The 26010-nt window shown below is 42.7% G+C and overlaps 1 protein-coding gene across 2 annotated transcripts in view; it reads right to left on the bottom strand.

Moving 5' to 3' along the window:
- The window catches only part of LOC106565900 (immunoglobulin superfamily member 21), a 298458-nt gene that overhangs the window by 93791 nt on the left and 178657 nt on the right, over nt 1–26010 (bottom strand). For both annotated transcript variants that reach the window (XM_014133564.3, XM_014133565.3), the window contains exons 3-4: nt 20165–20286; nt 5668–5786 (exon numbers count right to left, since the gene is read on the bottom strand). In XM_014133564.3, the coding sequence (XP_013989039.1) occupies nt 5668–5786; nt 20165–20286 (241 nt within the window). The remainder of the gene's footprint in view (nt 1–5667; nt 5787–20164; nt 20287–26010) is intronic.

The following is a 26010-nucleotide window of genomic DNA, read 5'->3' as shown; positions in this document are numbered from 1 at the left end:
ATAATTTTCCTCCCTCATGATGCCATCTATTTTGTGAAGTGCACCGGTCCCTCCTGCAGCAAAGCACCCCCACAACATGATGCTGCCACCATCGTGCTTCACGGTTGGGAGGGTGTTCTTTGGCTTGCAAGCATCCCCCTTTTTCCTCCAAACATAACCATGGTCAGTATGGCCAAACAGTTCTATTTTTGTTTCATCAGACCAGAGGACATTTCTCCAAAAAGTATGATCTTTGTCCCCGTGTGCAGTTGCAAACTGTAGTCTGGCTTTTTTTATGGCGGTCTTGGAGCAGTGGCTTCTTCCTTGCTGAGCGGCCTTTCAGGTTATGTCGATATAGGACTCGTTTTACTGTGGATATAGATACCTTTGTACCTGTGTCCTCCAGAATCTTCACAAGGTCCTTTGCTGTTGTTCTGGGATTGATTTGCACTTTTCGCACCAATGTACGTTCATCTCTAGGAGACAGAACACGTCTCCTTCCTGAACGGTATGACATCTGCGTGGTCCCATGGTGTTTGTACTTGCGTACTATTGTTTATACAGATGAACGTGGTACCTTCAGACGTTTGGAAATAGTTCCCAAGGATGAACCAGACTTGCGGAGATCTTCAATTTTATTTCTGAGGTCTTGGCTGATTTCTTTTGATTTTCACATGATGTCAAACAAAGAGGCACTGAGTTTGAATGTAGGCCTTGAAATACATCCACAGCTACACCTCCAATTGACTCAAATGATGGCAATTAGCCAAAAAGAAGCTTCTAGAGCCATGACATAATTTTCTGGAATTTTCCAAGCTGTTTAAAGGCACAGTCAACTTAGTGTATGTAAACTTCTGACCCACTGGAATTGTGATACAGTGAATTATAAGTGAAATAATCTGTCTGTAAACAATTGTTGGAAAAATTACTTGTCATGCACAAAGTAGATGTCCTAACCGACTTGCCAAAACTATAGTTTGTTAACAAGAAATTTGTGGAGTGGTTGAAAAACGAGTTTTAATGACTCCAACCTAAGTGTATGTAAAGTTCCGACTTCAACTGTATTAATTTCAACAGTTTTTTAGAAGAAATGGTGCGTTAAATGAAAAAAGTGCAAGGGGGACAATATTTTTTGCCACGATTGTTGAAGATTATCAGCACAAATATTAGGCAGTCTAAAGCAATAGTTGAAAAACGACTTAAGGAATAATAGCGCACCGGCACAAGCGATGCTAAATGAACTCGTCTGTTGTCAGACTATGTTTACCGATTAGGTAACCTAATGTAGATCCTCCACATTCTGGTCTTGACGAGAATCAAACAAAATGGTGGGAGAGGTTCTCTTCTGCACTGTTCAACCAATCCAGTAAATGTGGAGGAGGAATTGCAGTGGCTTGCAAAAGTATTCACCCCCTTGGCATTTGTCCTACTTTGTTGCCTTACAACTTGGAATTAAAATTATTTTTTTGGGGGGGGGGGGTTGAATCATCTAATTTATACAACATGCCTACCACTTTCAAAATGCAAAATATGTTTTATTGTGAAACAAACAAGAAATACGACAAAATAACAGAAAACCTGAGCGGGCATAACTATTCACCCCTCAAAGTCAATACTTTGTAGAGCCACCTTTTGCAGCAATTACAGCTGCAAGTCTCTTGGGGTATGTCTCTATAAGCTTGGCACAGCTAGCCACTGGGATTTTTGCCCATTCTTCAAGGCAAACCTGCCCCAGCTCCTTCAAGTTGGATGGGTTCCGTTGGTGTACAGCAATCTTTAAGTCATACCACAGATTCTCAATTAGATTGAGGTATGGGCTTTGACTAGGCCATTCCAAGACATTTAAATGTTTCCCCTTAAACCACTCGAGTGTTGCTTTAGCAGTATGCTTAGGGTCATTGTCCTGCTGGACGGTGAACCTCCATCCCAGTCTCAAATCTCTGGAAGACTGAAACAGGTTTCCCTCAAGAATTTCCCTATATTTAGCATCATCCATCATTCCTTCAATTCTGACCAGTTTCCCAGTCCCTGCAAATGAAAAACATCCCCACAGCATGATGCTGCCACCACCATGCTTCACCGTGGGGGTGTTATTCACGGAGTGATGAGGTGTTGGGTTTGCGCCAGACATAGCGTTTTCCTTGATGGACAAAAAGCGAAATATTTGTCTCATCTGACCAGAGTACCTTCTTCCATATGTTTGAAGAGTCTCACACATGCCTTTTGGCGAACACCAAATGTGTTTGCTTATTTTTTTCTTTAAGCAATGGCTTTTTTCTGGCCACTCTTCCATAAAGCCCAGCTCTGTGGAGTGTACAGCTTAAAGTGGTCCTTTGGACAGATACTCCAATCTCCGCTGTGGAGGTTTGCAGCTCCTTCAGGGTTATCTTTGGTCTCTTTGTTGCCTCTCTAATTAATGGTCCGTGAGTTTGGTGGACGGCCTGTTTGTTGTGGTGCCATATTCTTTCCATTTTTTAGTAATGGATTTAATGGTGCTCCGTGGGATGTTCAAAGTTTCGGATATTTTTTTATAACCCAAACCTGATCTGAACTTCTCCACAACTTTGTCTCTGACCTGTTTGGAGAGCTCCATGGTCTTCATGGTGCCGCTTGCTTGGTAGTGCCCCTTGCTTAGTGCTATTGCAGACTCTGGGGCCTTTCAGAACAGGTGTATATATACCGAGATCATGTGAGAGATCATGTGACACTTAGATCGCACATAGGTGGACTTTATTTAACTAATTATGTGACTTCTGAAATTAATTGGTTGCACCATTTCTTATTTAGGTACTTCATAGCAAAAGGGGTGAATACAAATGAACGCACCACTTTCCATTTAAAAAAAAAAATATATATATTTTTAAAGAAGTAATTTTTTTTATTTCACTTCACCAATTTTGACTATTTTGTGTATGTCCATTACATGAAATCCAAATAAAAATCAATTGAAATTACAGGTTGTAACGCAACAAAATAGGAAAAACACCAAGGGGGATGAAAACTTTTGTAAGGCACTGTAAGATGGCGTATCGCCATGTTAACATCCAAAAGAGGACTTTGCGTCACAGGCTCTTCTTCCATTTCCCCTGAAAACCGGAACATCCGGTTGTAGACGACTCCACTAAGGGTGCTCTTCATATATACATGCTCGGGCTTCCTAGATGTGAGGTACTTGCATGTTCATTGAGAAGTTAAATAGAAGTTAGTAGGGCCTGTGTGTGGTTAAAACGCAGATTGCTTTTTGCCCTAATGCTAAACTCAAGTGGGGAGTTACTGTACATAATGTTTTCAGGAACTCTGGCTAGTGCCTACAATATGGCAGCAACTATAAAGATTAGCTTACATCATCACACAACACTGTTTGTTTTTGCTCCAATGCAATGTCTTTATTTAAAAATGTTTTAAAATTTTAAATCAGTTAAGAACAAATACTTATTTACTATGATGGCCTACCCCCCAGGCCAAACCCTCCCCTAACCTGATTGACGCTGGGCCAATTGTGCGCCACCCTATTGGACTCCCGATCACGGCCGGTTGTGACACAGCCTGGGAACGAACCAAGGTCTGTAGTGATGCCTCTAGCACTTCAATGCCCTGCCTTAGAGGGGGAGTGTAAGCAACAGCTACGTAGCGTGCGTAAAGTAACACATTCCCCCGAATGTGATCCGGATCCTTAGAGGATTCCAGAAGGGCAGGAGGGAGCGGGCGGGGGCAAAAACTCCGTATTTGTTGGACATTGTTTTTCCACATTGCTTTAGCGGAGTTGTCAATGCCAACAACTGGATGCTTCCAATTTTCAGGGATATAGAACTCAATTGTTTTCTCCAGTGCTCTCTAGCCAGTGAAACTTTTGACTCCATTTGAGAAAAAAGACATCAGAAAACCAATTTTATTTTCTTTAGCATATCTTTGAGATGTAGTTTTAGTAGAAAACGGTCACCATTGGTTATAATAGCATTGCCTTAATAATCCTCAAGGCAGAGGTCTCCCATGCCTTGAGGCATCACCAAACCACTGTGAATTTAAGCAGTTGAGGATGAAAGCAAAGACATCTCAAACGTTCCCAGAGTGAAAGATAGTGGCAGAGGTACCAAGAGTTCGAGGTTTGGCCTTCTGAAACTGAGTGATTTCATTTCTTGGCAGGGAAATCATTAAAATTATAATTCTTATTTATGAAGCCCTTTAAGAAATTGAAATACTCTCCATGTACTGCTTCCTATTAATTAACTTTTTTCACTCATTTTCTTTCTTTCTCCCTTCTCCTTTTTTCTCACTTCCTAGTGAACTTGGCACACTAATAGGTTATGAATAATTCTGTTTCAGTTTAGACGGCAATTAGCCACAATGCCAGAGGCCATTCTTCTTCTCCTCCACCAGAGTGGAGATTTAACACCCAGCTGATAGTGCTCACACTTTCTCCTGGCTGTATCATCCATATATCTCCACCACCACCACCACCAACACCCCTAAACGATTAAGGGGTTAACTTGGGCTGAATCCTCTCCCATTGATAAAGATCTGTTCATTTACGTCTGTGAAGAGTTAATCTGGTTCGGTATCTCAGGTTTATTGAATGGTTTTGCATCGTTCTGGGAAAGTGAAGGACAGCGGAGGAGCTATGAGAACCAGAAGTAGTTTTTGGGTAAAGCTGCAGCCTAATGTCAACAGCCATTGGCAATATGGCAAAGGAACAAAATGTGCTAATGAACTAACCATGTCCTTGTGTTTTTCTTTTTCTTCTGTTTGTCTGAGAAATGTTACTGTTGATAATTAGCGATAGGCTGTACATAAGAAAACTTGCTGCCGGACTTTAAATGCCAGTGAGCCAGCTGTCATTAGAGAAAGTTACACCAACAATTATGGCAAAGAGTGAGTGAGAAAAGCAACTCCTCAGGTCACTGGCAGAAACATGGGAAGACAAAGAAACACGTCATTCTCCAAAATAGCAGTGAAATGGGTTTGTAATTATACAGAGAGAGGATGGGAGGACAGGTTCAAATCCTGGTCTTCACAGTGTTCTCAGAGGCAGCATTAGATAGCATTAGAGAGGGGAAACGTTCAGGTTATTTTGTCTTTCTTTTTTGGCAGTCATGTATCCTGTTAATAGGGAACTTGGGGTTCAGTAGGGGTAGGTGAAATTGTGTTACAGTTTGATATAGTACAATCTCCAAAAATACAGTGCCTCTGCCGACACATGCACTCTTTATCACACCGAGACAGAGTGTCATCCATCAAACTTGCTGAGCACACACTATGAGAAATGTTCACTACCAGTCAGAGAAGGGGAGCTAAGGGTAATGATGATGATTATGATTATTAGCTTAAACCTGATGATTCTTCTTCTTTGTCAAAACTTGACAGTTCTACATCTTTAAAACTGCATTCAGTTCAGTAGTACAACTGTTCGTAGTGTGTGTCAGTAGTGCATGTCAACTTTAACCTATTTGACATTTCCTCTAGCTTGTCCAACTACTCTCATGGCTGTCTGTCTGCTACCTTCACTCACAAGGAGTGCTGAGGTAGATTTCTTGTATTTTTTTGCTGCTTTAATGTATTACCATAGAAAGGCACCAGAACATGTTACAGCAGAACATGTTGATTAATCTTGCAGAACGTCAGAGTAGAACAGAGATAGATATTTTTGCATATTCACAGTCACGGGCTGACTACAGAGTATAAATTACTTACACATAACGGTGAGAAAGACATTTCCCGATGCTAAGACCACCTTTTCTCTTGTTGCTCGGTCGTAGATGCCCACGTGGCACTCATAAGGCCCATTGTCCGAGATCCGTACCTCCGGGAGCCTGCAGAGACATGACAGAAAAAAACGTAATTAAAAACACACACAATAATTAAAAACATTTACACTATCGGTCATAAGTTTTAGAACACCTACTCATTCAAAGCATTAAAACAGCCAAGTGCAGTCGCAAAAATCATCAAGCGCTACGATGAAACTGGCTCTCATGAGGACCTCCACAGAAATGGAAGACGCAGAGTTCTCTCTGCTGCAGAGAATAACTTCATTAGAGTTACCAGCCTCAGAAATTACAGCCAAAATAAATGCTTCACATAGTGCAAGTAACAGACACATCTCAACATCAACTGTTCAGAGGAGACTTCGTGAATCAGGCTTTCATGGTCGAATTGCTGCAAACAAACCACTACTAAAGGACACAAATAAGAAGAAGGGACATGCTTGGGCCAAGAAACACGAGCAATGGACATTAGAAATTGGACAGGTAGAAATTGGACAGGTAGAAATTTGTCCTTTGGTCTGAGATTTTTGATTCCAACCGCTGTGTCTTTGTGAGACGCGGTGTGGGTGAACGGATGATCTCCGCATGTGTATTTCCCACCGTAAACCATGGAGGAGGAGGTGTTATGGTGTGGGGGTGCTTTGTTGGTGACATTGTCAGTGATTTATTTAGAATTCAAGGCACACTTAACCATCATGGCTACCACAGCATTCTGCAGTGATAAGCCATCCCATCTGGTTAGGGCTTAGTGGGACTATCATTTGTTTTTCAACAGGACAATGAACCAACACACCTCCAGGCTGTGTAAGGGTAATTTTACCAAGAAGGAGAGTGATGGATTGCTGCATCAGATGACCTGGCCTCCACAATCCCCCGACCTCAACCAAATTGAGATGGTTTGGGATGTGTCGGACCGCAGAATGAAGGAAAATCAGCCAACAAGTGCTCAGCATATGTGGAAACTCCTTCAAGACGGTTGGAAAATCATTCCAGGTGAAGTTGGTTGAGAGAATGCCAAGAGTGTGCAAAGCTGTCATCAAGGCAAAGGGTGGCTACTTTGAAGAATCTCAAATATAAAATATTATTTTGATTTGTTTAACACTTTTTTGGTTACTTCTTGATTGCATATGTGTTATTTCATAGTGATGAAGTCTTCACTATTTTTCTACAATGTAGAAAATTGTAAAAATAAAGAAAAACCCTTGAATGAGAACGTGTTCTAAAACCTTTGACCGGTAGTGTACATCGATTTCTTTTCTTCATAATACATTATTTTCTCAGACAGGAAATAGTTTGGACATTTTGAAGTGGAAATCAATATTGAAGTGGAATTCAGTTAATTCATCCCACTTGCAAATTGCATGACTGTCCTTCATAGTGTTCCTGCTTTTGTCCATAGTGAATGATGTCGAAAGGAGGTGAACAACAGATATGCACATGTCGGAATACAACATTTTTGTTCTCTTGTTGAAATTCAGGAAGCAATAATTTGACCAAAATGTAATTCTTTTTCAGGAGCAACTCCTCCATGTTTGTGTGGAGAAATGAAGGACAGCAAATTATTCAGGCAGCCAGCAGATTACCAGGAAACGGCCATTTTTGAAAGGCCTGCGAGCTCAATCTGTATTCTGTTTCCGCCTAATGTGTCAACAGCGATAATCAAAGTGAGACACCACCAGTCGCATTTAGGCCCTGTGATTTATTTCCACAAAACGGGAACAATTGTCCTTGCTGCCCGGCTGTTTCAGAGGGAGACCTCTGTTGGAACAGCGGCAGGGCACTCGGAGCACCGTAGCTCTGATGAGTTCAGCAGCAGTGGTGTGTGTATGTGTGTGTGTGTGTGTGTGTGTGTGTGTGTGTGTGAGTGTGTGTGTGTGTGTGTGTGTGTGTGTGTGTGTGTGTGTGTGTGTGTGTGTGTGTGTGTGTGTGTGTGTGTGTGTGTGTGTGGGGGGGGGGGGGGAAGGGGGTGGGGGATAAAATTAGATAATTCTGTTGGAGAACAGTCAACCCTGTGTGGGGCCATCGTGCACCCTTCCCACCCCCAGCCTGTATAGAGCACACGTCCACAATCACTATGGAGAAGCCCCATGGTTCAACGGTTGCTGATGCTGACTGATAGAGACTTAGTGGCAGTCACATTCTACCATAAACTATGCATTTCTAATCCTATACCTAATCTCTTACATGACATGACTGTTTTAATGCTGAATTCAACAATGGCCTCCAGCTTCAAAACACTTCACCAACATGATAGTCACACAATGATTGAATGACAGTAAGCTCATTTATATTGAATGGGGGCAAAATGGGAGTCCACTGTGCATCTCACACACATTGCTCTCATTCAGCCACTCATTTTTTCCAGCATGTCAGATCACATCAATCAATCAATCTAATTTATTTATAAAGCCCTTTTTACATCAGTCGATGTCACAAAGTGCTCTAGATCCTGACCAGATGTCCCTTCCACTGGAATTTGTTTCACAAATTAATCCTGATATAATAACAATGTTGACCACAAAAAAATGCTTTTTCCTTTTGGAGTAGCATGCAGTTTCACCCACTAATTCTAGTTTCGAAGGCACTTTAACAAACTGTGATTATGACGATTTGATGAGAGCCCTGGCACCAGTGGTACCTATGTTGGCATTATCCTGGCATCCCTCTTAGTGTCTTGGCTCCACTAGCTGTGCCAACCAACTGCCATGTAACTCCAGTCCAGCACATCTCTTCTTCTCTTTGTCTTTCTCTGTCTCGTTCTTTGTCTCTCTCTCTCACTGTCTCTCTCTTCGTCTGTCTCTCTTTTCCGTCTGTCTGTCTGTAACTCTCTTTTCCATCTGTCTATCTTTTCAGTCTGTCTGTCTTTTCCATCTGTCTGTCTCTCTGTTCCGTCTGTCTCTCTTTTCCATCTGTCTGTTTGTCTATCTCTCTGTTCCATTTGTCTCTCTTTTCTGTCTGTTTGTCTCTCTTTTCAGTGTCTTTTTGTCTGTCTCTTTGTCTGTCTGTCTCTTGGTTTGTCTGTCTCTTTGTTTGCCTGTCTGTCTGTCTGTCTCTCTCAAACACCACTGATGCTGCATTATGGGTACAGTGTTTTTTAAAGTATTTCCCAAATTCCTCCACTCTGCCATGGCTCATTAATCAGCAACTAATAAAAAGCTGATTAACACTAAACCACACCAAGGTGAGGGGCTGCAATACAATCTCTGTGTGTGTGTGTGTGTGTGTGTGTGTGTGTGTGTATGTTTGTCCTTTGTCCCTGAAACTCCAAGAAGTAGTTTACCTTGAAAGTTAGAAGTTCAGGGAATCAAAATAGTGTCATTAGTCACACATTGTTGTCATTAGAAATAGTATCATTAAGTGACTCAGCACAAAAAAATGACTATCTCTCACAGTACAGTCAAAACAACATATTACATACTGTTCACAAAATAGAAACACCCATACACGCACACACACACACACATCGACACACATACACACACACACACACACACACACACGCACCGCACGCACGCACGCACGCACGCACGCACGCACGCACGCACGCACACACGCACACACACACACCAGTATAGGATCGATGGCAATGAGGCCACTCAGAAGAGCAGCAAAAACAGCAGAGAAAGGGAGAGGAAAAGAGAGAGAGGGAGAGAGAGAGAGATATCAATCCTCCCTGGGGAGTAATGACTATTCTGTTTAACTCTGTTTTCTTCTTGCAGTCCTTCCTGTGCTGTCCATGCCTGGAAGCTGTGCTGTGTTACAGGGACAGGGAGGGAGAGAGAGAGTCGTCCTGACAGAACACTGCACAGAGTGGTCCCTGTTAGCTCAGCCAGACAATCTCTGCAGCAAATCAGCTAACGTGGTGTCAGGAACTGGGCTTCTGCTTCACTGTGCTCTTCTTAGCCTTAAGTGCAGGAGCCTTGTATCCCTGCATTAAGGCTGGCTAGGGGGATTGTCTGATGTAAGTATATGAGAAACAAAGACTGTTAGCCTAGAGGACAAAGATATGAAGAGACTAGAAAGGTGTGTAAGGCAGTAAGGCAGAGGCAGACTGTGTCTCCGCCAGTGTTTCCTCTGGAGAGGAAACACTCCTATTTTAAACACAACGCCATTTATGTGAACACTGTGATTCTCTGTGCTGGGAGAGGGGGATGGCTTTGTAGGCCACTATCTGTATGCTGGTATGTCCCAAGTCTGTGTTTACACACAAAGCTGTATATTGTTGTTGTCCATAGGCCTGGATGGTTGTCTGGAGCCTAACCCACACAAGAACAGAGGAAGATTCTGAGAAGACAGCTCTTAGACAAGATGGTGCAAGGCATGGAAAGATAGGTGAAACAGAGGCAAAGGGTCACAGAGAAGCCTCACAACATGGATTTTTTTCCTGAGCGAGAGTCTTTCTGTGAAGCCTGTTGAAGAATGACTTGTCCTTCAAATTTAGGAATGGGGAAAAGGTTGTATGTCTAACATTGTGTTTCCTATTAAATATTCACTCTGATGGAATACATTTTTAAACACCTTCAACAACTTATTTTCCCTCAGTAGTATGGGTAAGTCACAGGGAGGGTCGCAAAGCTACTGGTAATTTACCAAAATTGCCAGAATATTCTGTAATGTTGGCAATTAAAAGGTAATCTATCGCAATTGAGGTAACATTGGTAATTTATACTTGAATAACTTTTAAAAAAGTATTCATATATAGTATACATTTTGTATGTCTGTGTCCATATTGTCCATTAGTTATTACTAGATAGACCATATGGTTTAAGAGAAAATAGCCTAATTAATGAAAAAAGCATCTAATTAACAATGGCATCTTCTAACTATTGTCTTTTTTCACAACTGCCACCCGTTTGGTTTGAAAACACTATCAACAAAGACATAGTAAAATAAAATAATTACAAGTCTGTCAAAATATATACAGTATAGAGGATATTTCATGCTGAAACTGTCATATTAAACACTAATGGTATTCACTAAGTTATTGGTTTATAATCAGGCAAACATTTTACAGCTATGTCATTCTATTTTCTATAATATTTTATTTTTGTAAATGTGTATATATATATATATATATATATATATATATATATATATATATATATATATATATATATATATACTGCTCAAAAAAATAAAGGGAACACTTAAACAACACATCCTAGATCTGAATGAAAGAAATAATCTTATTAAATACTTTTTTCTTTTCATAGTTGAATGTGCTGACAACAAAACCACACAAAAATAATCAATGGAAATCCAATTTATCAACCCATGGAGGTCTGGATTTGGAGTCACACTCAAAATTAAAGTGGAAAACCACACTACAGGCTGATCCAACTTTGATGTAATGTCCTTAAAACAAGTCAAAATGAGGCTCAGTAGTGTGTGTGGCCTCCACGTGCCTGTATGTCCTCCCTACAACGCCTGGGCATGCTCCTGATGAGGTGGCGGATGGTCTCCTGAGGGATCTCCTCCGAGACCTGGACTAAAGCATCAACCAACTCCTGGACAGTCTGTGGTGCAACGTGGCGTTGGTGGATGGAGCGAGACATGATGTCCCAGATGTGCTCAATTGGATTCAGGTCTGGGGAACGGGCGGGCCAGTCCATAGCATCAATGCCTTCCTCTTGCAGGAACTGCTGACACACTCCAGCCACATGAGGTCTAGCATTGTCTTGCATTAGGAGGAACCCAGGGCCAACCGCACTAGCATATGGTCTCACAAGAGGTCTGAGGATCTCATCTCGGTACCTAATGGCAGTCAGGCTACCTCTGGCGAGCACATGGAGGGCTGTGCGGCCCCCCAAAGAAATGCTACCCCACACCATGACTGACCCACCGCCAAACCGGTCACGCTGGAGGATGTTGCAGGCAGCAGAACGTTCTCCACGGCATCTCCAGACTCTGTCACGTCTGTCACGTGCTCAGTGTGAACCTGCTTTCATCTGTGAAGAGCACAGGGCGCCAGTGGCGAATTTGCCAATCTTGGTGTTCTCTGGCAAATGCCAAACGTCCTGCACGGTGTTGGGCTGTAAGCACAACCCCCACCTGTGGACGTCGGGTCCTCATACCACCCTCATGGAGTCTGTTTCTGACCTTTTAAGCAGACAAATGCACATTTGTGGCCTGCTGGAGGTCATTTTGCAGGGCTCTGGCAGTGCTTCTCCTGCTCCTCCTTGCACAAAGGCGGAGGTAGCGGTCCTGCTGCTGGGTTGTTGCCCTCCTACGGCCTCCTCCACATCTCCTGATGTACTGGCCTGTCTCCTGGTAGCGCCTCCATGCTCTGGACACTACGCTGACAGACACAGCAAACCTTCTTGCCACAGCTCGCATCGATGTTTCATCCTGGATGAGCTGCACTACCTGAGCCACTTGTGTGGGTTGTAGACTCCGTCTCATGCTACCACTAGAGTGAAAGCACCGCCAGCATTCAAAAGTGACCAAAACATCAGCCAGGAAGCATAGGAACTGAGAAGTGGTCTGTGGTCCCCACCTGCAGAACCACTCCTTTATTGGGGCTGTCTTGCTAATTGCCTATAATTTCCACCTGTTGTTTATTCCATTTGCACAACAGCATGTGACATTTATTGTCAATCAGTGTTGCTTCCTAAGTGGACAGTTTGATTTCACAGAAGTGTGATTGACTTGGAGTTACATTGTGCTGTTTAAGTGTTCCCTTTATTATATTTGAGCAGTGTATATATAGTTGAAGTCGGAAGTTTACATACACCTTAGCCAAACACATTTAAACTCAGTTTTTCACAATTCCTGACAGTTAATCCTAGTAAAAATTCCCTGTTTTAGGTCAGTTAGGATCACCACTTCATTTTAAGAATGTGAAATGTCAGAATAAGAGTAGAGAGAATTATTTATTTCAGCTTTTATTTATTTCATCACATTCCCAGTGGATCAGAAGTTTACATACACTCAATTAGCATTTGGTGGCATTTCCTTTCAACTTTTTAACTTGGGTCAAACGTTTCGGGTAGCCTTTCACAAGCTTCCCACAATAAGTTGGGTGAATTTTGGCCCATTCCTCCTGACAGAGCTGGTGTAACTGAGTGAGGTTTGTTGGTCTCCTTGCTCGCACACGCTTTTTCAGTTCTGCCCACACATTTTCTATAGGATTGAGGTCAGGGCTTTGTGATGGCCACTCAAATACCTTGACTTTGTTGTCCTTAAACCATTTTGCCACAACTTTGGATGCTTGGGGTCATTGTCCATTTGGAAGATCCATTTGCGACCAAGCGTCAACTTCCTGACTGCTGTTTTGAGATGTAGTTTCAATATATCCACAATTTTCCTCCTCATGTTGTAATCTATTTTGTGAAGTGCACCAGTCCCTCCTGCAGCAAAACAGCCCCACAACATGATGCTGCCACCCCCGTACTTCACATTTGGGATGGTGTTCTTTTTTATGGCGGTTTTGAAGCAGTGGCTTCTTCCTTGCTGAGCGGCCTTTCAGGATATGTCGATATAGAACTAGTTTTACTGTGGATATAGATACTTTGTACCTGTTTCCTCCAGCATCTTCACAAGGTCCTTTGCTGTTGTTCTGGGATTGATTTGCACTTTTCGCACCAAAGTACGTTCATCGCTAGGAGACAGAACGCGTCACCTTCCTGAGCGGTATAACGGCTGCTTGGTCCCATGGTGTTTACACTTGAGAACTATTGTTTGTACAGATGAACGTGGTACCTTCAGGCTTTTGGAAATTGCTCCCAAGGATGAACCAGACTTGCGGAGATCTACACTTTTTTTTCTGAGGTCTTGGCTGATTACTTTTGATTTTCCTATGATGTCAAGCAAAGAGGCACTGAGTTTGAAGGTAGGCCTTGAAATACATCTACAGGTTCACCTCCAATTGACTCAAATGAAGTCAATTAGCCTATCAGAAGCTTCTAAAGCCATGGCATCATTTTCTAGAATTTTCCAAGCTGTTTAAAGGCACAGTCAACTTAGTGTATGTAAACTTCTGACCCATTGAAATTGTGATACAGTGAATTATAAGTGAAATAATCTGTCTGCAAACTATTGTTGGAAAAATTACTTGTGTCATGCACAAGTATATACAGTTGAAGTCGGAAGTTTACATACATTTAGGTTGGAGTCATTAAAACTCGTTTTTCAACCACTCCACAAATTTACATAGAAATAAAAGTAGAAATAAATCATTGTCTCCTATTACTCTGGCATTTCACATTCTTAAAATAAAGTGGTGATCCTAACTGACCTAAGACATTGACTTTTTACTAGGATTAAATGTCAGGAATTGTGAAAAACTTAGTTTAAATGTATTTGGCTAAGGTGTATGTAAACTTCCGACTTCAACTGTATTTCCGTTATGATAATGCCAACACAGAGGGACTGAAATAATTTGATTTGATACAAATTTTGATTTGATAAATTACAGACACCTGTGATTATCTGAAGTACCCAAAAATGCCACTAGATGTCATCTGATAACGTTTCAAATATTCCTTGAAAATTACCAACATTCGGGTAATTTACTTGTTAACTCAGAAAGTTTACAGTAGAATACCGTTTCTTTGCAACCCTAATCTGACTTTGACATGGAAGTGGTAATATTTCTACTTGAAGCAATCTCACACAGGAGGACATTGAGGCGTTAGCAAAGCATTCAGACCCGTTGACTTTTTCCATATTTTGTTACATTACAGCCTTATTCTAAAATGGATTAAATAAGAAATGTTCCTCATCAATCCACACACAATACCCCATAATGACAAAGCGAAAACAAGTATTTTCAAAAGTTTGCAAATGTATTAAAAATAAAAAACAGAAATAGCTTATTTATATAAGTATTCATGCCCTTTGCTATGAGACTCAAAATTGGGCTCAGGTGCATCCTGTTTCCATTGATCATTTTTTAGATTTTTCTACAACTTGATTGGAGTCCACCTGTCGTAAATTCAATTGATTGGTTATGATTTTGAAAGGTAGCCACCTGTCTATATAAGGTCCCATAGTTGACAGTGCATGTCAGAGCAAACACCAAGCCATGAGGTCGAAGGAATTGTCCGTAGAGCTCCGAGACAGGATTGTGTAGATCTGGGGAAGGTTACCAGAACATTTCTGCAGCATTGAAGTTCCCCAAGAACACAGTGGCCTCCATCATTCTTAAATGGAAGAAGTTTGGAACCACCAAGAATCTTCCTAGAGCTGGCTGCCCAGCCAAACTGAGCAATCAGAGAAGAAGGTCATTGGTCAGGGAGGTGACCAATAACCCAATGGTCACACTGACAGAGCTGCTGAGTTCCTCTGTGGAGATGGAAGCACCTTCCAGAAGGACAACCATCTCTGCAGCAATCCACCAGTCAGGCCTTATGGTAGAGTGGCCAGACGGAAGCCACTCCTCAGTAAAAGGCACATGACAGCCCACTTGGAGTTTGCCAAAAGGTACCTGTTGGGGCTAGGGGGCAGTATTTGCACGGCCGGATAAAAAACGTACCCGATTTAAACTGGTTACTACTCTTGCCCAGAAACGAGAATATGCATATAATTAGTAGATTTGGATAGAAAACACTCTAAAGTTTCTAAAACTGTTTGAATGGTGTCTGTGAGTATAACAGAACTCATATGGCAGGCCAAAACCTGAGAAGATTCCATACAGGAAGTGCCCTGTCTGACAATTTGTTGTCCTTCTGTTGCATCTCTATCGAAAATACAGCATCTCTGCTGTAACGTGACATTTTCTAAGGCTTCCATTGGCTCTCAGAAGGCGCCAGAAAGTGGAATGGGGTGTCTACTGTCTCTGGGCGAAGAACAGCAGGAGAATTTGTGAGTGGTAAGCCTGGGGACAGTGAGACTGAGAGGCGCATTCACGAGAATTCTCAATTTTTTTCTTTCAGCCTTTGAATGAATACAACGTCGCCCGGTTGGAATATTATCGCTATTTTGCGAGAAAAATCGCTTAAAAAAATGTTTAAACAGCGTTTGACATGCTTCTAAGTACGGTAATGGAATATTTAGAATTTTTTTGTCACGAAATGCACTCGCGCATCACCCTTCGGATAGTGACCTGAACGCACGAACAAAACGGAGCTATTTGAATATAACTATGGATTATTTGGAACCAAAACAACATTTGTTGTTGAAGTAGAAGTCCTGGGAGTGCATTCTGACGAAGAACAGCAAAGGTAATCCAATTTTTCTAATAGTAATTCTGAGTTTAGTGAGTCCCAAACTTGGTGGGTGTCAAAATAGCTAGCCGTGATGGCCGAGCTATGTACTCAGAATATTGCAAAATGTGCTTTCGCCGAAAAGCTATTTTAATATCTGACACAGCGATTGCATTAAGGAGTTCTGTATCTATAAGTCTTAAAATAATTGTTATGTATTTTGTGAACGTTTATCATGAGTAATTTAGTAAATTCACCGGAAGTTTGCGGTGGGTATGCTAGTTCTGAACATAACATGCTAATGTAAAAGCTGGTTTTTGATATAAATATGAACTTGATTTATGACGCACAAAAACAACAAAACGAACGACAGCTAAACAGTAATATAGGCTAAACATAGCCGTGCACAAACAACCTCCTGTCATGATTCCCACCAACGGTGGCGCCCCCTCCTGCTCGGGTGGCGCTCGGCGGTCATCGTCACCGGCCTATTAGCTGCCACTGATTCCCTTTTTTGTTTCCCCCCCTTTTGTGATTGTGTGCACCTGTTCGTAGTGGGGGTGATTAGCGGGGCTATAAGTATTAGCTGGTCCGCCTTCTCATTGTGCGGGATTGTCATTCCTGTTTGTGTGCTTGTGTTTATGCTTCGTTAGTTTTGCGCCGCATGTGTTTTCCCCTGTGTTTGGGGCACTTTGTTTTGTGTGTGCGCTATTCGCTGTTTGCGGTGGCTTGTGTGTGTTCACCTCTTGACCCATTAAAAAGCCACTACCCTGTGCTCACTGCTTCCTGCATTTTGATTCCTCACTCACGATGCCCGAGCCTTACAGAATCCCGCACCACAATACTATGGAGTCAGCAGGAGCAGCGGCCAACCCCCTTCCCTCGATGGAGGAACGCGTGCTCCACCACACTACTGTCCTCCACCGAATCGGATCCGCGATGGATCAGATGATGGAGAGGATGGACCGATGGGAGAGGAGTGCTCTCCTCTCTCCACCTCCTCCGACGCAGCCACCTCCGCCTCCCACTGCGTCTGGCTCTGGCGCGCTTCGTCTGGCGCTCCCGAGGGAGTATGATGGAGCGGCGGCTGGGTGCCAGGGATTTCTGCTCCAGCTCGAACTGTACCTGGCCACCGTCAGACCTGCTCCCTTGGGAGAGGAGAGCGTGAGTGCCCTCGTTTCCTGCCTGACGGGCCGAGCTCTGGAGTGGGCCAATGCTGTCTGGAATGGTCCAGACTCGGCGAGAGACCACTACCCAGAGTACACCCGCCGCTTTCGGGCCGTGTTCGACCACCCTCCGGAAGGAAGAGCGACGGGTGAGTGGCTGTTCCACCTCAGGCAGGAGACGAGGAGCGTGCAGGACTTCGCGCTGGAGTTCAGGACCTTGGCTGCTGGGGCGGGGTGGAACGACAGGGCCCTTATAGACCATTACCGGTGTAGTCTCCGGGCGGACGTCGGCAGGGAGATAGCCTGTCGGGACACCGCTCTGTCCCTTGATGAGCTCATCGATATGTCCATCCGTCTGGACAATCTGCTGACTGCCCGCGGGCGTTCGGAAAGGGTCCTGTCCGTTCCACCTCCGTGCACCCCCGCCCCTACTCCTATGGAGGTGGAGCACCGGAGGAGGTGCCCCCACAATTAACTAAATATAGAACTAAACACCCTAGATCAGACATAGAAATACACTAACATAGAACATAGACCAAAACCCCGGAAACTCTAAACAAACACCCCTCTACATAAACACACACCCCGACCCACATAAAACAAATACCCCCCTGCCACGTCCTGACCAAACTACAATAACAAATTACCCCTTTACTGGTCAGAACGTGACACAAGGGGTCTGAATACTTGCCGAATGCACTGTATATGAAGAGCACTTTGACTGGTTTTTCATTGTTCAAAGCTTGTATCTATAACCAAGACAGTATTACATAAACTGTCAAATGCTGTGCAGATGAAGAGACAATGCTTGAATTTGGTATTTTGAATGTAGCTTAATTTTTTTTTATATATATAGTAATTGCCATTCATCTTACATTTACATTCACATTTTAGTCATTTAGCAGACACTCTTATCCAGAGAGACTTATAGGAGCAATTAGGGTTAATCTTCTCCCATCTTTTTTGTTTTTCATCAAAAAGCCATCAAGGTAAGGATGAGTTATGGCCTGTATCACTGTCATTTGTCAAATAGCTTGCTGTCTACTTCTAAGCCCAGGGGCAGTTGATAAAAATAAAAAAGACAGAAAAAGATCACCTCTCTTTCTATTTGTAAATCTACCTCGGTAATATTGACACTACAAGCACAGCATATTCCTGATATTTAACAACATATTCAGAAAAAATGACAGGGCATTCAATGAGAATCTAGGACTTTCTGTGAAAATCACAATATTACAGCTTTCATTTGTGGTCATATGCCAGGGCTTTGTAGGGAACATTTACCCCTCTCAGGTGGATATGTGAGATTATGTGAAATATCAGAGCTCTGCATCCCTCTCTGCTGTTGAACTCTGTGTTCTGCCATGGAGGAAGGCATGGGATACATCAGGAGGATTCATATTCCTCCTGACTGGTCTTGGGTGACTATGGCGGTAGCCCTTTTACCTCTCTGCTTGACTAACGCCGGCTAAGCACTCTGCCAGACAGACAGGTCAGAGCAGGTACCATCCAACTGTTCCTCATGCTGGGACTGTCGATTCAAATCCTAATGAGTGAGTTTCTGTGTGTGTGTGTGTGTGTGTGTGTGTGTGTGTGTGTGTGTGTGTGTGTGTGTGTGTGTGTGTGTGTGTGTGTGGTGTGTGGTGTGTGTGCACACTTGTCCTTGTATGAGTACATGTGTAAAATAGTCCATTCCAATGATGACTACTCCCCTGAAGGTACTGTTGGATTGTCTGAGCACATCATACTCAGTCGGGAAATGCTCAGTAGCTCAGAAATAAAAGATACATATGAGAGAGGTTGGGAATGGTGGAGAGAGAAAGGGCAGGGCGGAGAGAAGAGGGAGTGGGGAGAGGGAGGGAGGGTGGGTGGGGGAGAGGGAAGGGGGAGAAGGGGGGAGAGAGAAGATGGAGGGGGGGAGAAGAGGGGGAGAAAAGAGGGAGGAGGAGAGAAGAGGGAGTGGGGGATAGAGAAGAGGGGGGTAAGAGAAGAGGCAGAGGGGAAAGAAGAGGGAGGGGGCAGAGAAGAGGGGGGGTAGAGAAGGGGGAAGGGGGAGAGAAGAGGGATTGGGAGAGAAGAAGGGGGTAGAGAAGAGGGAGAAGAGGGAGGGGGAGAGAAGGGCGGTAGAGGGAAGGGGAGGGAGGGAGGAAAGAAGAGGGATGCGGGCGAGATGGGGGGAGAAGAGGGAGGGGGAGATAAGAGGTACTAGAATGATGCAGTGTGTTGGCTTAATGGCTTCTATTACTCCTCTATACAAAGTATGAGTGCCAATATGAGAGAGTGATGGAGGGAGGCAATGAAAGCAAGAGGAGAGAATGCATGGGAAAAGGAGTGGGAGATGGGTGGGGGAGAGGGAGGTAGATGGTTGGGGTAGAGGGAGAGGGAGGGGAGAGGGAGGGAGATGGTTGGGGGAGAGGGAGGGGGAGAGGGAGAGGGGAGCAGATGCCAGCCGTATTGTTAAGGCTCGGGGTAAAGGAAGACAGTACCCAGGACTCCTCAGACATGTCATCTACCCAACCAGAGCCAGATGATTCCTCCCGCTCCATCCCTCTCTTGCACTCTGCAAAACTTTCTCATGCACAAACAGAAGGGCTCTATATTCTGGGATCGGGTAGGGTGTGTATGTATGTGTGTTTGATGGGAAGGAGGGTGGCGAAGGAGGTATGGAGCACAGCCCCGCATGCAGTAGTGCTGCCCTAAGCTGTGCCTAAGGTGAACCACACTACCTGGAAAATAAGCAGCTCTGCGGTGGGAATAATGATTGACCTGTCCAGCTGTTCAGACAGAGCTCCACAATGAAATCTACATCCTGAGCAGCAAAGTGGTGGAGTAGAGTCTCACCACCTCTCGTCCCCTCCCTCCCTCCCTCTCCCTGCCAAGACGATGATGGTGTTGACCCTCCATCGGGGTCATCACATCCAGTCCCAGTATCATCCGCAACAGATGGTAGTGAGCAAAACCTCTGCTCACTAATTCCTAGCAATTGGGAGTTTCTTGGGATATACTGTAGGTTAAATAGGCTTATAGTGCACAATGTAGCAGGGCAACAAACAAAATGGGAGAAGATTACATTTAAACATTCAATGTAGAAGTAATTGTTTGTGATGCTTACCGGACCGTAGATTGGTACACAAGGTCTTCTCGTTTGCGGTAGTCCTCCATATGAGAGTAATTGGTATTAAACATAGCATCGTAGGTGAAAATTTTCTGCTTAATGGTGCCCCCGTCTGTGACCTGTCAAGCAAAAAGAGAAAGCATTACTAAAATATGGTCTATAATACATGGGACGGATATTTCTATACCTGTGATAGGTACGTTGGTACCATAAGCTGTGTTCTGCACCAGCCAGAACACAGCTTGCAAGAGGCAAATTCAGTACCCTTACAAAAATGTACCATGGTACCACTATGGTACTTCATTCATACCATGGTACAACTATGGTACTTGCACTTATACCATGGTATAGTCTGAATCATGGAAATGTACCATGGTTTAAGCCTTGGTACTACCATGGCACTTTCATTGTACCTAAATATTACCATGGCATTGCATAATTTATACCATGGTATAGATCTGAATCATGGAAATGTACCATGATTTTAGCTTTGAATTATTATGGTACTGTCATGCACCTAAATAATACCATGGTATTGCCTAATTTTCAACATGGTAAGTTGTGGATCATGGAAATACCATGGTTTTAACCTGCATTATAAATTCTACCACGGTAATGGACAATTATGATAAATGGTAACAAAAAATATCATATGGTACCATCTTTATTAACTGTGCGTTACCATAGCACAATGGCAGTATAATGCATTAATTAAATAAACGCCCCAAGGTCAAAAGAGGTTGGTTGATATTATATTGATGAATTTCTATACCAGTATGGGCAACTTTCTGATAAAGTCAGAGGCAGACTACTATTATTGGTCCTAGTTTGTCTGCAACATCAAAGAAAAATGGAAATAATTGCTGTGAAAAAGGGATAATACTTTCTGTATAAATAGTACCGTTTTTTGCTCATGTTTGGTTTCCCTGGGTGGCCAACCTGAAATGTGGGAGAATATGAGATATATATAAATATGGTAGCCTATTTTTTGGCATTTTGCAATCATTTACAGTAGTTATAGTCAAGGGGTGTTGTGCTTGTTTCGGGCCAGCAGAGGGAGCCACTCACTCTAGTGGTTGCTTCACACTCATCAATACAGTGGCTCTCACGCTATACAGTTGAATGAGAGAGCCAAGCCAACTGAAAAATGAAGAGAAAAGTGCTAGATTATTTTTTTTTTTAAACGTTATCATCACGGTGAGCGAGTTATAAAGCATAACATATTAAACACCAAGTTAAGCGGAGTGTAATGATATAATTGTTATTTTTGATGATGTTTTGATAGTTTCATTAATATTTAAAATTTGTTAGCATAGAAGCTAACATTGGCTAAAGTTAGCTCCAGTCAAGCTAGCCTGTCGTCATGGTGACAGGATCAACACACGTTCACACAGAGTGTAAACAAAGGGAAACATTGGGTGTGTTCGTAAATTCAATCTGGAGTGCCAGACTGCGCTCAGAGTGCACAATGGGTTAGAGTTAATCCAAGCTGGCCTCACAACGGCAGTCAACCACCCAAGTTAACTGGCTAACGTTGGCTAGCTCGCTAGCTACTTCAAGACACAAATGAGAGAACACCTCACTCTGACCATTTTACTCGCCCTAGCAGAGCTGGTTAGGCTGTTTTTATGTTATCCAGAGCGTTGGTGACTGTAACTGCTGCTGGCAACAATTGAATTACCCTTTTTTGTTGACGTTTACTGACACCGGCCATATTCAATGGGTATTGAGCGCTCGTAAATGTGTCAATTATTCTGCGCTTTGGCACACTCAGACGAGAGTGCTCTGAAATGGGAGTAGATAGCCAGAGTGAATTTACGAACGCACCCATTGTAACTTGCTGTTTTAAGGGATATGTTGTCAATTACATGATGAACATGTATCCATGCGATAAGATGACAATTAATACCTTTTTACAAATGTTTTTTGTTGTTGTATGTTGACTATTTAGAATTTCATAAGAGTAGCCATGTCAGATGAATGAATGAGAGACAACTAAAAACTGTATTGAAGAGAGAAGCACCAGATGAAGATTTAAAATAGTTAGTTTATATGGTGCTTCTCTCTTCAATACAGTTTTTAGGGTATGGTGGGAAGAATGAAGCCTTGAAGATATAAAATAGTTCGTTTAAGGTTTCAGAATCCCTTCATTCTTCTTACCATACCCGATCCATGTCCCAAGGTGAGGGTACACCACACTACTAGACCATGTGTGTTGGGGTTTTTCACTATTAGCTAGAGGGTACTAGGCCTACGCTTTGCCATTGCAGAGCGAATAGTCAATGTTGCATTATGTGAGTACCATAAATGAATACTTTTTGGTCACTTTACCTGAAAAACGGTGGGACACAGACCATCATAATACATTGTAAACAACTACCATGCTTTCATGTTTCGTCACTACATGCTGCTAGTACAAAACATTTATTTTCTTTATTGTACTAGCTACCATGGTACAAAAATGAACAATGGTAGTACAATGAAAAAAATACATTTTTTTTGGTCACTACCATGACAGGAAAATACCATGGTAATGGTGCAAATACCATGGTATTTTCCTGCCATGGCAGTACAACAAAAACTATCATGCTAATATCATGTTTTTTGGTCACTACCATGGCAGGAAAATACCATGGTATTTGCATCAGTACCATGGTATTTTCCTGCCTTGGTAGTGACCAAAAAAAACATGATAATACCATGGTACATTTTTGTAAGGGTACCCAGGACTTAAATTATCTCATTGATCCATTTACTGCCATGATAAGGTGTTTTTTCTGTCTAAAAAGGGTGATAAGGAGCCTTTCAAACTAATTTAGAAAACTGCCAATGTGATGAAATCAATGTGACACTCACTTATGGCGCTTTAGGTATGTGCCCATGTATATAGCTGAGTCTTAATGAAGACTGACACTCTGCAGTGTTCTGTAGGTGTCAAGCAGTCGGAGGTAATGGCTTGTGATGAGATATTGCGGAGGTGGGGGATATATTCAAAGCACCATAGTCTCATTTTGCATCCCCTTCTCTTTTTTTGTGGGCTGCACAGTAAATGATGGAGCACCGCTCTCCTCTCTAATATTCACAGGGGAGAGGAAGTCACTTAGCATTTGAATGACTGTGATTTCTCTTCTCCTCAGCACGACAGACAGGCGTAAAGAAAAAAGGTGACAGGATTTTAATGGAGCCGCTAATGCCGTTTTGAAGAAGGACATTGTTGGTGGGTTGGGGATCTTTCTTCCCTTCGCACTGAAGATGATCTCATCTTAATTTTAGTCAGTTTTCTACAGCAGGAAAATAATCCTGCAGCAACAGGAAATGTGAATTATTATGTAGATTATAATTAACGGACATTTTTGTAGGGGTTGATAGATTCTGCGTAAGGGAAAATCAAGTCAGAAATGTGTAAACTTCAGAAGCCTTTTTAACCTCAAATAAGTTGGACATTTCCTGCATTGCAGTAAAGTTCTCCTGCAACAGGGTGATCAAATTAAAATCCTATCTGTAATCCAATCCTCTTGGAAGTAAATAAGGCCTATGCATATTGTGATTAGTTACTGCATAATGTACACAACACTTCACAAGGGGACAGTACTGCGTAATTACTTTTATTTGAGCAAACAATTCTGGTGCCCATAAATGACTGTGGAACAACTCATATCACATCTCTGTCTCTGGGGAAGGGCGCTAAATACCTCAGGCAGTTGCTAAGAGGTGCACAGGGATTGCTTGGTTACCAATCCACACTACTCCGGCCAACTGATGTTTCTTCTTCAAGATGAGTCTAGATTTGCCTCCCTCCCTGACAATTTCTAGAATGTGAACACATTCTGACCATTCTGATTGGTCCCATAAACCGATGGGTTGAGCCAGAGCCGGCCTACATGATGACGTTATAAACTTTGATACTCACACAAAAAACTTCTAGGATGGCAGTTTCAGACTGAATGTACTGTATGTAGCAATCAATTAAATTCAGGGTGAGTCGTCCGGCAAACACAGAGGTAGAAGTACTGGAACAACAAATATTGTGTTTTTTAGGATATGTATAACAGTTGTAGGTGGTATTAGTGGAATACATTTTTGTCTGCTGTTACAAAGGTGGGTGACATCATATTTTCATTGCTATGGAAGATTAATTGCAGGGAGGTGTAATCAGTGAAAGGATTCAGGACCTACTGGTGAGGATAGGGACCATGACCCCCCATAGGCACAAAGTGTTTACTTGGCTTGGCCAAAAACAGACTTTCCTTGAGAGACACCACTTTGCCCAAGGAATGCTTTGGCACCACACTCAAGGACCCAAGATTATTATAGCCATCTGTTCCTCTTTTAAATGTCAATTCAGGGATGTAGAGACACACCAGCGAGGTGGCATCATTCCGAGGTTTACAGGGAGAGGCAACAGCAAAAGGTCAGCCGCTAAAAGCAAAGCCGTGTTGGAAAATTGTGCTTTCCCACCAACCTGCTCTATGCCTGGATTGTAGTCATTGTAATGGACCTTTCAGAAAAACTGTAAGAGACATTTTTGTCTGACATCACTTTACAACAAAGCATGAAAAATTGTAAGTGAATGATGTTGATATGTTGAACTCAGGGGAATGTGTGTTTGAGATATAAAAGTTAAATGACAAGTTCAAATCAATGACAAGTGTGACGGCTGTACCGTGGACTGCACAGTAAAAAACCCTGCCTAACAAATATCCTTATCCTTCTTATATCCCATAACTGATTTGCAGAAATGCACAATTACAGTCGTAACATTATAGTTCAGGTTGTAACAGCCACTGGTGTCATCTAAGGTTATAATTGAACTAATATCCTTACCTACAAACAGTCAAAGTTCTAGGTAATGTCTTCTGAATTCCGTTGTTAAAGTATGTTTCCGGAGGAGCTTTGGAAAGTGCCACCGATCTGTTCATTGCGGGGAAAAAACTTTTTTCCGTCACATGTTGAAATAGCAAAGTACTTTTCAAACATTGATACTGTGCACTGTTAATGCTAAAACAACTTCATGTATTTAAAATAACCTGAAACTTTGTATCATGATCATGTTTATTGAAAATGAATGTTTTGCAAAACCGACCCGGCTCCAAAAGGGGACAAAAGGGGGCTCAGCCCCCTAAGTTGAAACTTGTGCCCCTCAGTTTTAGTTTTATGTCCCTTGATAAAAATAGCTAAAAAGTTAAAATGATTGAGTGACAGGTTGGCACAAAATCTGTAACTTCGCCGTGCTGTGACAGCACAATGGACAGAGCACGCTGTGGTGTGTGTAGGGGACTATGGAAAGCCACTGGGGCAGTTAGGTACACTATATATACAAAAGTATGTGGACACCCCTTCATATTAGTGGATTAGGCCATTTCAGCCACACCCGTTGCTGACAGGTTTATAAAATCGAGCACACAGCCATGCAATCTCCATAAACAAACATTGGCAGTAGAATGGCCTTACTGAAGCGCTCAGTGACTTTAAACGTGAAAACGTCATAGGATACCACCTTTCCAACAAGTCAGTTCGTCAAATTTCTGCCCTGCTAGAGCTGTTCCGGTCGACTGTAATTGCTGTTGTGAAGTGGAAACATCTAGGAGCAACAACGGCTCAGCCACGAAGTGGTAGGCCACACAAGCTCACAGAACGAGACCGCCGAGTTCTGAAGTGCGTAGAGTGTAAAAATCATCTGTTCTCAGTTGCAACACTCACTACTGAGTTCCAAACTGACTATGGAAGCAACGTCAGCACAATAACTGTTTGTCGGGAGCTTCATGAAATGGGTTTCTGTGAACGAGCAGCCACACACAAGGCTGCTCACTATGCACAATGCCAAGTGTCAGCTGGAGCGGTGT

The sequence above is a fragment of the Salmo salar genome, chromosome 12 (assembly GCF_965601325.2).
Source record: "Salmo salar chromosome 12, fSalSal1, whole genome shotgun sequence".
NCBI classification, from domain to species: Eukaryota; Metazoa; Chordata; class Actinopteri; order Salmoniformes; family Salmonidae; genus Salmo; species Salmo salar.
Note: the sequence above shows the minus strand (reverse complement) of the source record. Positions and strands in the feature narration are given on the sequence as shown.